General features: G+C 42.0%; 1 protein-coding gene across 3 annotated transcripts in view; it reads right to left on the bottom strand.

Moving 5' to 3' along the window:
* The window catches only part of PDE7B (phosphodiesterase 7B), a 338,881-nt gene that overhangs the window by 147,099 nt on the left and 180,401 nt on the right, over positions 1-11,381 (bottom strand). The window contains exon 1 of one of the 3 annotated variants that reach the window (XM_007452972.1): positions 554-1,068. The exons of the other annotated variants lie outside the window; for them this stretch is intronic. Within the exon in view, the coding sequence (XP_007453034.1) occupies positions 554-791 (238 nt within the window). The 5' untranslated portion in view covers positions 792-1,068. Of the gene's footprint in view, positions 1-553; positions 1,069-11,381 lie in introns of those variants that run through there. 3 annotated transcript variants of the gene reach the window in all.

Here is an 11,381-nt window from a genome sequence, read left to right on the forward strand (position 1 = left end):
CTGAGGCAAGGAAGTTTATCAACTTTCTCATGACATAAAAAGCAACCAGGCCAAACTCAGTCCTGGGAAGATTTATACATGCTGTAGTTCCACAGTTTAAAATGAGAAAATATATTTTACTTTCTATAAAGCATTACAAAAAAGCAACCCAAGAAGAATATTCTCTCAGAGGTAACTGTCTTGTCAAAAAGAAATTGCAGAGGCAGGATAGACACCCAATTTAAAGAGCACGCAATTTCATCCCCTCCCTATGGAGACTGAAACTTAGGAAATTTCACTTGTTTAAGCCACAGGGCAAACAAGTGACAAGCTAAGCCCAGATCCCAGGTTTCTTGATTGTCTGTCTGTTCATGCTCCTGCTCCCACATCGCTCTTAATTTTAAGATGCATTTCTATAACAGAGCAAACATTCATTAACCACAGCCCTCGGACCCTATGCTGCACAGTTTGTCTTCCTTCCTTTTCCCATTTTTATTTCGTGGGCTCTCCAAGGAAGGGACTGAAAGTCATGAGACTTGGCCCTGGTACCTTTCACACCTCCCAGCTGATTTACCTGGAAAGCTGTGGAGAGCATCTTCATTCTCTTGAATGCCTCTCTGTTTGGTCGCCTGCAGCTCACTTTTGGATTTCCAAACCAGCTTTACCATCCTGATCATCTCTGGCAAGTCCCAGGGCAGCGGCCCCTGCTGGCACACCGGCCGGCTGCCCAGGGAGGAGGGCAGCACACCTTCTGGGGCCGTCCACCTTCTGCCCAGCTCTGCCGAGTGGAAATAGCGCTCGAGCACAGGCATTCTGCCCTGGTCTCCAGAAGAGGAGGTCGCGCTGCTGCTGCGGCTGCTACCAGAGGGGAAATTCTTCCCAGGCAGGGGAAGGCGAACCCCCGGAAAATCCTCTCCAGCTTCGGAAAGGCAAGCCTCCTCCAGCCTGGCAAAGCCCTGTCCCTCCAGTCCCTCCACAAACACTGACGATGAGAGCGACTCACTTCCCAAGGTTTCTCACTGGTGAGAACGGTTCCTGTCCTCCTGCCTTAGAGAGAGAAAGCATTTTTTTCCCCCTTCTCTCTCAGGCACTGACTTTGCAGCACTTAATTAATCCCAGGCTACAGCTGGAACGACAGCAGGGGGGAAAAAGGCCATGGAGGCTTTAGCCTTCGCTTTTTCTCTCTTCTGATTTATTTGTTCTCGAGTCTCTTTTGGTGCTTGTCAAAGTTTGTCAAGTGGCTTGTTTAGCCCTTAAGGACTTCAGGCAAAGATGTGGGGCGGCGCCCCTTTGCCAGCCTCCCAGGGGGTCCTCCAGAGACCAGTTACCTGAAGGTGTCAGGTAAGGAGTCACCCCTGTGGTGCAGGAAACCTAGCCGCTTCCCTGGCTCCAGCCCTGCAAGCATCAAGGAGAAAACAGGGGAAGCTGAGCATCGCAGTTGCTTCTCTCCGGAAGGTCTGGCTGGGGGCCACCTTGCCCTCTCACCACAGTGTGCGCTGGACTGGGGCTCTTCAGAAGGCTCTTGGGTTGGTCCTGGGCACCACGGTTCACACACTCCCCTCCTCCACACCCCTCCCCGTTCGCTGTCACTTGCTTTTCAGCAAACTTAACTGGGTTTTGGCCTATTAGTCAAATCCCTTTGTAACCTCAGCTGCCCTTCAGCTGGAAGGGAAATAACACTGAATCACATTCCAAAGCTAACCGTGAAAGAAGTGAGTTGGGGAAGCATCAAGGTCCTCATGCAAATGTGCGGCGCGGTTGCAAAGTCTGGACAAATAGCTGGGCATGGTTAAAAACTCATTTCAAAGGAATAGTAATTTCCTTTAATAATAATTTTAAACTAGATTTGTTGGGGGCATAAATGACAGTGAAAAGAAAGTGTTGAAGGTTCACTTTCCAGAGACAGAGCGCTGTGGCCATAGTATTTTGGCCACAAACTGCTCCCCCCACCTGACAGTGGTTCAGTTGAGGACGATCACGGGCCATGTGTCTTGGATCCTGAGGCTCAGAGCTGGAGGCACTTACCCTAGAAGTCAGAACCCGTGCAACAGACGGGGATGGCCCCCGGAGCTAGTGTGATAAGCCCTGGACACAAACAAAAGTGGGATGGTATTATATTTGGTACTTTTGCCAGCAAATTGGGTTTGTAGGAGCAATTTGAACTTGTGAATAGCTCCTATTTTCTTGGGGAGGCCATTGTTACAATCCCATCTTTCTCTCCTTTTCAGGTCTCCGTATTGCAAAGTGCATTATTTTGCTTGGCATTTTATTTTGTTGATGTACAATCTGTTGCTTCTGCTCTACATTCTTTTTTGGGGCTGTTTTATCACACAATCATCTGATGTTTCTTTAGGGGAGAGCAGAGGGGACTTGGGGGAGAGGAGAAAGACCATTGTAGGGTGTGTATTATTTTCATCGCCCTTACCTCATACTTGAAAAATTGAAACTAGCAAAGGCTACTGTAATTTTGTTGTTGTTGTCATCATTATTCCTCTAAACCCGTGGTTAAGGAGTATAGTTTTCCACACTGAATTAAGTGGCTTTTCTTTTTTCTGGATGGAAAAGTACACTGGCAAACCTACTTGTCTTTCCTAATAGGCGAAGAAGAGTCAACATCCTTTGAGGATAAAAAACAACAATAAAAGACATTAAGACACTGCTTCTTGTGAGTTTCATGATTAGAATATTGATCAAACAGCTCTTCCTATTAACAACCAGATATTCATACAACCCAACTAGGGAATAATCAATGATCCACTTATGAGAAAGATGTGCCTTTTTAAACTTCCCTCTTTGATAAGGGATGAAGGGATTTAAGCCTCAGTCTGACAGTTTCACCACTTTTGACAGCCCTCCCAATTCTTATCTTACCCTTCCATCAGACTGGAGGCATTCAGGCTCTCTGGAATTGAGACCATTTTATTTAATAAGCACATGTAGGCTGTTGTACTCTATTAGCATATTTCCTGAATAATGTCTTATACTCACTCCTCAGTCACAAACTTCCTTGACATAACAACCGAAGAGTTTCCTAAGTGTTTGACTATTTTTATTTTTGTTCAGTTATTTTGCAATAGTACTTTGCATCAGGATATCCTGACCCTCAGAACAAAGGGGTTAAGAACAAAGAAAACAAATATATGGTATAATATGTCACATACGCTAATGTATTAAGAATATAACTCTTCATTGCACATATTGCTTCAAGAATGGCTTTTTAAAAAAATCCAAGGATTATGAGTTTCCACTGTATTTTCTATATTGTTTTACATATTTCCTCGTAAAAATATCTTAGAGAAGTTGCAAAATGTTGAATCATTGAACATGAATACTTCCTAGTGGAAATGAATTAGGGCCAAGCAAATACCATCTTAAATTTTCATTCTCAAAGAGGAACCTCCTTCATCTGGATATTTGAAAATTAAAAATATTGCACAATTAAAACCAAAAATTCTCCCCAACATGGGATTATCTTCACTCCAGGGCAGAAGTGCAGAAATACCACAAGGAAGGTCATTCTCATGGTATTTCTGGCTCACATAGAAACAGGAAGTACAGGAAATCTTGCGAGAAAGCTTGGCTCAGGAGAATTTTGGCTCAACTGCAGGTTCGAGAGGGTGGGATAAACCGATGAGATGCTGGCACTTGTTGGACTAATATTACTATCCCTCAAAAATGCTCTGAAAGGTGGCCTTGTTCCATTCTGTAGGCTGGCATCTCTTTTGTCTTAAAGACAGTTACTTTAGAAGAGCATGTCTGTAAACCTATGATTTTTCCCTTACTCAGTGAACATCATTCACCTATTATTATACTAGGGATGGGGAGAAGGGGCTGATGGGGAAGTTCTGTGCCCTGAGGACTCATGGAACAAAGAGGTCTATGTGACTCTGTGACTTGTAAGATTCTTATAAGTCTTAATATTTGTAACTAATGTGCTACAAATAGGAAATTTAAAATGGACTTTCAAAATAATTGCATTTTTTTTTCAGGCATTGTGAGTCAACCTAACATCCCGGTAAGAGGGAAATAGGAAGAAAACGTAATGAGAACTAACAAAGTCAAAACCACTTGTTCCAATGGATACCTAATTCTATCAAAAATACTTTGCTGTGTGTTTGCAGCTATAAAGGAAAGAATTGATAACCACGATGCTAAAGTATATGACCAAGAAAAAAGATTTGAAGACATAATGTTTTAGAACCTGGATTATCTTGAAGAATTTCTAGTGTTCTGGGGGCTATGTAAAAATCTTGTGGACTTATGGCCAGGCAGATAAGCCCTTATTATATATGATTTTTAAAAGAAAATATTAACAATATTAAATATTTCTAATCATTTTAGAGAGTGTACATTTTTTAACAATGGAAACTTAGAAATACACATTCATTTCAATTTTACATTATTTTGAGTCCAGCAATAGATTTTCACAAAACGTCATTTTAATTAATGAAAGTATTCTCACTCAGATATTTTGCATGTATTTTAAATACTTATTTTTTTTGCGGTACGCAGGCCTCTCACTGTCGTGGCCTCTCCCGTTGCGGAGCACAGGCTCCGGACGCGCAGGCCCAGCAGCCATGGCTCACGGGCCCAGCCGCTCCACTGCATGTGGGATCCTCCCGGACCGGGGCACGAACCCGCGTCCCCTGCATCGGCAGGCGGACTCTCAACCACTGCGCCACCAGGGAAGCCCTTAAATACTTATTAACCCTCATCCTGCTTCTATATTTAAAGAAAAATTTCAAACTATTGTAGGAGTTTATTCATTTTGTCCTGACCTTTTCTCTCCATCGGTTCAGATACGGATGTGTAAACACACACACACACACACGGACCACTGCGGTTTCACAAATGCAATTCAAATGAAATTCAAAATGAGCAAGGGAGGAAAGACCGGTCTTTCAACTTTGTTTAATGTAGTCTAAGCAGAAGAAGCTCAAACAATTTACAGTGTCCTTCAGGAGAAACAGAAATGTAATAACTGTGGCCTTAACTAATCTCAAGGAATCATGCCAGCAAGCAGGGAAAAGGACTTGGTCTACAGACGGACCATAGAAGGCAGCACATATTTCCCTTGGCACGTGGAAAGGGAGGACAGTGGTGGGGCAAGATGAGGAAAGGCGAGGTGGGGGGAAGTAGAAGGGGGCTGAGCTGACAGATAGTTTGATTTCACAACAGGTTTCTAAACTACAACCGATTATTCCCTTATTCACTCTGCAAATATGTATTAACAGCTAGAGCAACAGCAGAGGAGAGAACCTCTTGTACCAGCCCTTGGGTCCTTTCTCAGGCACTGGGACCTGTCTGGCCTCCCTCACCTCGATTCTGATTTTCCCCTGTGGGTTAGGTCTTCTATTACTTTTCTTTGGACATTTAAAGAGAGAAATCAGGGTTTGAGCTGGCATCAGATCTCTATCCTGGCTCTCAGTTATCTAACTAATGCTAAGTTTACTGTCTCTGACAGTTAACCCACAACAAATGAGTCCAATAATACAGGGGTTGAGAGCAAAATGGCTGGAAGGGGCTTCCCTGGTGGCGCAGGGGTTGAGAGTCCTCCTGCCGATGCAGGGGACACGGGTCCGTGCCCCGGTCCCGGAAGATCCCACATGCCTCGGAGCGGCTGGGCCCGTGAGCCATGGCCGCTGAGCCTGCGTGTCCGGAGCCTGTGCTCCGCAACGGGAGAGGCCACAACAGTGAGAGGCTCGCGTACCGGGGGGAAAAAAAAAAAAAAAAAAAAATGGCTGGAAGAGTTGATTTTCTCCATCTGGCTCCTCCTCCCTGCTGTTCTTTCCAGGACTAAACACCGGATGCTTTGCTGTGTGATGATGGCATCCTCTGGCTGAAACCTTCCTGGGATTTCAGAAAGATTTCTGATTGTCAAAGATGGTAAGTGGTGGTAGAGTACATTTTTCATAATTTCATGTTTGAGGGCATGTCACCTTCTTAAAAAATAGCTACAATGATGAAATCGCCAAGAGGTCCTTCAAGACTACTTATCTTAGGGTTATAAAAACTGTACTTTCGTCTCAGTGCACCACTGAGCTTTGCCTCAAACTTAAGACATTTATTTATAAATGGGTATGATAGCAATAACCACCTCATCTATCACGTGGGGATCTTCTAAGAGTAAAATAAGATTAAAATGTGAGTGATTTGTAAGCACTAGTGTGCTGTAAAATTTTTGAGTGATTGTTTTTAAGCTAAGAAATCATAATTGACAATTTATCTAAACTCAAATTTTGGCTCTACTTTCCTGGGATCTATAAGAAAACTGACAAGTCAAACCCCCCTTCCTTGAGTTAGGTCCCGCTTTGGAAATTCATGTTCCCCATGAGGATGTAGGAGTAGAGGAAATCAGAGACAGGGGTATTGGAGAGAGTACTGGAGAGTGGCCCCATGGGAGAGACAGTGAGGGATTTAATGGTACAAAGGTGAGGAAAGGTGGGCAAAGTGATTGACACATGAATGAGAGTAGATAGATAAAGGACAAAGTATGTGTTAAAAGAAGGGTCCCAGTAGGATAAATATTCACTGTAACTGCATTTTGGAGGTGTGATAACGGTCATGAATCCTGTCTAGGGTGTAAGCCTGCAACCCTGCTTTATCATGAGTTATTTAGTGTTCTGTATCGATTCCCTTGATTGGGAATTTCAATTTCAGACCACAGTGACTAATGGGTATGCTTGATGTTCATGAGCTGTACAGCTTTGTGTCGTGTGCTGTGGTAGTGAACATGTGTCTTAGGCCTCCCCCGGCCTCATTTCTCTAAACAAGTTATGTGGGCCTCCAATTTTTTGCTTGGGGTCTATATTCCTCAAACATTATAATAATTTTGACAGCTCCTAGCTCATCTCTGTTTAATTAACAAGTGTTTTTCAAGGTAGTATAGTATGTAAAACCAAATACAGTGTTTCAAAAGTGGCTTAAAAACAGTCTGACATATGCTTTACTTCTTTAAAAAAAATTTTATTGGAGTACAGTTGCTTTACAATATTGTGTTAGTTTCTGCTGTACAGCAAAGTGAATCCGCTACATGTATACATATATCCCCTCCTTTTTGGAGTTCCTTCCCATTTAGGTCACCACAGAGCATTGAGTAGAGTTCCCTGAGCTATACAGTAGGTTCTCATTAGTTATGTATTTTGTACATAGTATCAGTAGTGTATATATGTCAATCCCAGTCTCCCAATTCATCCGCCCACTTCCCCCTTTGTTCTCTATGTCTGTGTCTCTATTTCTGCTTTGTAAATAAGATTGTCTATACCATTTATTTTGCAAGTGAGATACATGGATTCTGGAAGCTCTCAAGAATTAGCCCAGGCTGAGAAGACCTCAAGGAGGCAGGAGGGAGATTGTCCAGACATCTTCAAAGACCTGCTGGGAAATGCCCAAGTGAGGATTTTTCCCTCTTAATATAATCAAAATAAACTAGTAAGATAGAAAAATATTATTAGTATAAACAACATAAAAGGAAAGTGAGAAAATGGTAAGGAATAAAACCTTCTAACAGTACCAATTTTCCCCCCTTGGCATTCATTTATGTTAATGTTTACGGAGTTCAAAGTCAATTTGGAAGAAGGAAGTTTCAACTATATGTGTATGAAGTGTAATCCTACTGCCTCTTCAAATTATTATTTATTTTTCCCCCTTTCTTTCACTTATTACCTCCTGGTGATTATGAATTACATAAAACATCTATGCCAAAAGGTGTCTCTCAGATGCTGTTTTGAGCAATGCTTTTCAGATGTTAGTGTGCAAACAAATCACCCGGAGATCCTATTAAAATGCAGATTCTGTTTGGGCAGGTCTGGCTGGGGACCTGAGACCCTGCATTTTCATGAAGTTCTCTGGGGATGACAAGGCTGCTAGTCTGCGGTCCACACTCTGAGTAGCAAGGCTAGAGGATTACTATGTGGCAGGTATTTTCTGCCTCTTCCATGTTAGTTATTTATGAAAGAAAATGCAGCAAAAGTGCCTACCTTTACAGGAACATGTGTTAAGACTTTTTTTTTTAACATCTTTATTGGAGTATAATTGCTTTACAATGGTGTGTTAGTTTCTGCTTTATAACAAAGTGAATCAGCTATACATATACATATATCCCCATAACTCCTCCCTCTTGCATCTCCCTCCCACCTTCCCTATCCCACCCCTCTAGGTGGTCACAGATGTGTTAAGACTTTTGAAAACAATCAATAGTGGCTCAGGGTAAGTACTCTCAACTGGAAATAAGCAACCAGGACTGCAATATAAGAGCAAGGGCTATGTCCGGGGACATTCATGATATTGAACCACTGCTTGGCTTTTGAATTTTGTTTCATTAATTTCTTTCCCTTAGAAATTAACTTTAAAGATAAGGTTGAATATCCAGTATTGGCCACTGTGACGAAGAATATATATACAATGGAGTCAACTTCAAAACCAAATGGCTATTTTTGAAAGTCTTTCCTCACCAAATGTCAAACAAAATTTACTTAGGCCAATTTTGCCAACCCTCTGTCTTTCCAGCATTTTGTTGGGCTACTGCTATTGCTATTTTCAGAATGGCTGAAATACAGGCAAGGCTCTGAGTCTTTGATCTTCATCATCAGGGATATTCTCACCAAGACCTACTCCTTCATTTGATTCATTAAAGTCTATGTAAAGCGGTCTTTGGATGAAGCCTGGTAATCTTTCCCACTGTAATATTCCATGCATGAAAGAATGGTGACCAGATGATTCCACAAAGCAAAGATGGAAGAAAAGAAAGTAGGCATTCGTGGCACTATAACCAGCGAGTGGCCCGTGGTGCTGCTGACTCAGAGAGATGTGCTGTAATTTCACAGCCTCAGCGAAATACGAAACAAAACACAGAAGATAAATAAACTCTGCAATGAGCTGCACTCTTTACCGTGTATCACCTGGAATTCATGCAGCTCCTGGCATAGTATTCGTGGGAAAGTGATGCCAGAAGCAAAAGGCATGTGAAATCAACTGGAAGACAAGAGTAAATCAAGAGCACAAGGCTAGAACACTACCAGATTTATATGATTAAAAATTTGTACAGTTAACTGAATAAGAACGCTTAGAATAAATGGAAGCATCTGCTGGTAATTGGAAACACAGTTCGCTGTATTTTGTTTCTGTTGTTTTCCCTGGTTCTTTCTAAGGCTAAATGCTTTGCTACAGTGACGAACACCTATTTTCCTGTCATCTACAGGAGTAACTAAAAAAAAGAAAGGGAAAGCTGGAAGATAATGGATTAAAAATGAATATATATCATGGTTATTTTTAAGGTAATTTTAGAACCTGTTTTCCTCTGTGATGGCAGGAGAATCAAGGGTGACAAGTAAAGGTGAAGCTTTTTAATGTATAATGTATAGACAATATATACTACTCTCTGTGTAGTATGGTACAGGGGATCCAACTGAACCCCCTCCCCCACCCCGCTTTTTTTTTTTTAACATCTTTATTGGGGTATAATTGCTTTACAATGGTGTGTTAGTTTCTGCTTTATAACAAAGTGAATCAGTTATACATATACATATGTTCCCATATCTCTTCCCTCTTGTGTCTCCCTCCCTCCCACCCTCCCTATCCCACCCCTCCAGGCGGTCACAAAGCACCAAACTGATATCCCTGTGCTATGCGGCTGCTTCCCACTAGCTATCTACCTTACGTCTGCCCCACCCCGCTTTTTTGATATGTTGTGTTGCCAGAAGAATAACAGCAGTATCATCAACGAAAGAAAGCCTAGCACACTGGAGTAATCGACAACACTGATGCACGTACGAGATCTTAACTGTCTAAAGATTCTCTAAGAGTTTCATTGTGGTAACTTTCTTTTCCATCCCACACTTAAATTCTAAGATTTGCTCCTTCTAGTCCATAAAATATCTAAAATGATTGCAAATCTTTCTGTCTCTAAGATCTCATTACCATGGGTCTCACTCTATTTTCTCATCTGGACCTCTGGGCCCTCCTACTCTCTGTCTTCCATGGCCTTCTCCCTGAATCCATTCTGCAGTCTGATCATGAGACTTCTTGCATTCTTTGTCCTCTTATACATCTTTGTTTTTGACATTTGTGTTCTGTTGCCTGTTTAGTGCAAGGTAAAAATACCTACCTTCGGCTTGCATGTGTTCACATACCTTGCGGCTCTTAGGTTTGTGTGTCTGGATTAGACTATACGGGGTCAACTCCAGAACCACCTATAACTAGGTTTTTAATAAATACCTTTTTAATGTTGTTATTACTTCTTTGCTTTCAAAGTTTGAGGAGTAAATTGATTGAGCTACTTCTAAAATGTGTTTTTCAAGTCTCTCATAAAGCATTAAAAAAAGTTCAGTGAAGTCTTATTTATCTTTAAAAGTTTTGGTATTGTGAATCAGACATACCTTATAATCATGTCATTTTCTAATGTGTAACAAGTAAAAAGTGATGGCAGATATTAGTACTAATTTGACACAAAGAGAATTATTACTTAAAGAAATAGTACAAATCCCTTTGCTGGGCATCCAATGTTTTCAAAAATAAGTTGCCACTGACCTAGTCCTGTAAACTCACTCAAATTTACATTTAACACTCAAAATTCCTATGGAAATCACACTGTTGCCCATACATGCTAGATGCACTGTGACATTCCGTGTGGTAGGCAGAATAATGGCCTCCCAAAGATGTCCACATCTTAATCTCTAGGACCTGTGAATGTGTTAGTTTACATGGCAAAGAGGAATTAAGGTAGCAGATGGAATTAAGGTTGCTAATCAGCTGATGTTAAAATAGGGAGACTCGGGCTTCCCTGGTGGCGCAGTGCTTGAGAGTCCGCCTGCCGATGCAGGAGACGCGGGTTCGTGCCCCGTTTCGGGAGGATCCCACATGCCGTGGAGCGGCTGGGCCCGTGAGCCATGGCCGCTGAGCCTGCGCGTCCGGAGCCTGTGCTCCGCAAATGGGAGAGGCCACAACAGTGAGAGGCCCGCATAACAAAAAAAAAAAAAAAAAAAAAAAATAGGGAGACTCTTCTGGATTATCTGTATGGGCCCAGTGTAATCATAAGGGTTTTAAAATGTGGATTCTGGGGGCAGGAGAGTCAGTGTCAGAGTGATGGGATGCGAGAAAGACTCAACTAGCCAGTGCTGGCTTTGAAGACAGAAAGGAACCCCCAAGCCAAGGAATGAGGGCAGCCTTTCAAAGAAATAAAAGGCAAAAGCTGGATACCCTTTAGAGCCATCAGAAAGGAATGCAGACCTGCAGACACTTTGATTTTGGCCTAATGCACCCATTTTAGACTCCTAATCTCCAAAACTACAAGATAAAACATTTGTGCTTGTTTTAAGCCACTGAGTTTGCGGTAATTTGCTACAGCAGCAATAGAAAACTAATATGTTATTGCTCACATTATTCTTCTCTTTATTGGGAAAGAG

This window comes from Lipotes vexillifer, unplaced genomic scaffold (genome assembly GCF_000442215.2).
Source record: "Lipotes vexillifer unplaced genomic scaffold, Lipotes_vexillifer_v1.1 scaffold155, whole genome shotgun sequence".
NCBI classification, from domain to species: Eukaryota; Metazoa; Chordata; class Mammalia; order Artiodactyla; family Lipotidae; genus Lipotes; species Lipotes vexillifer.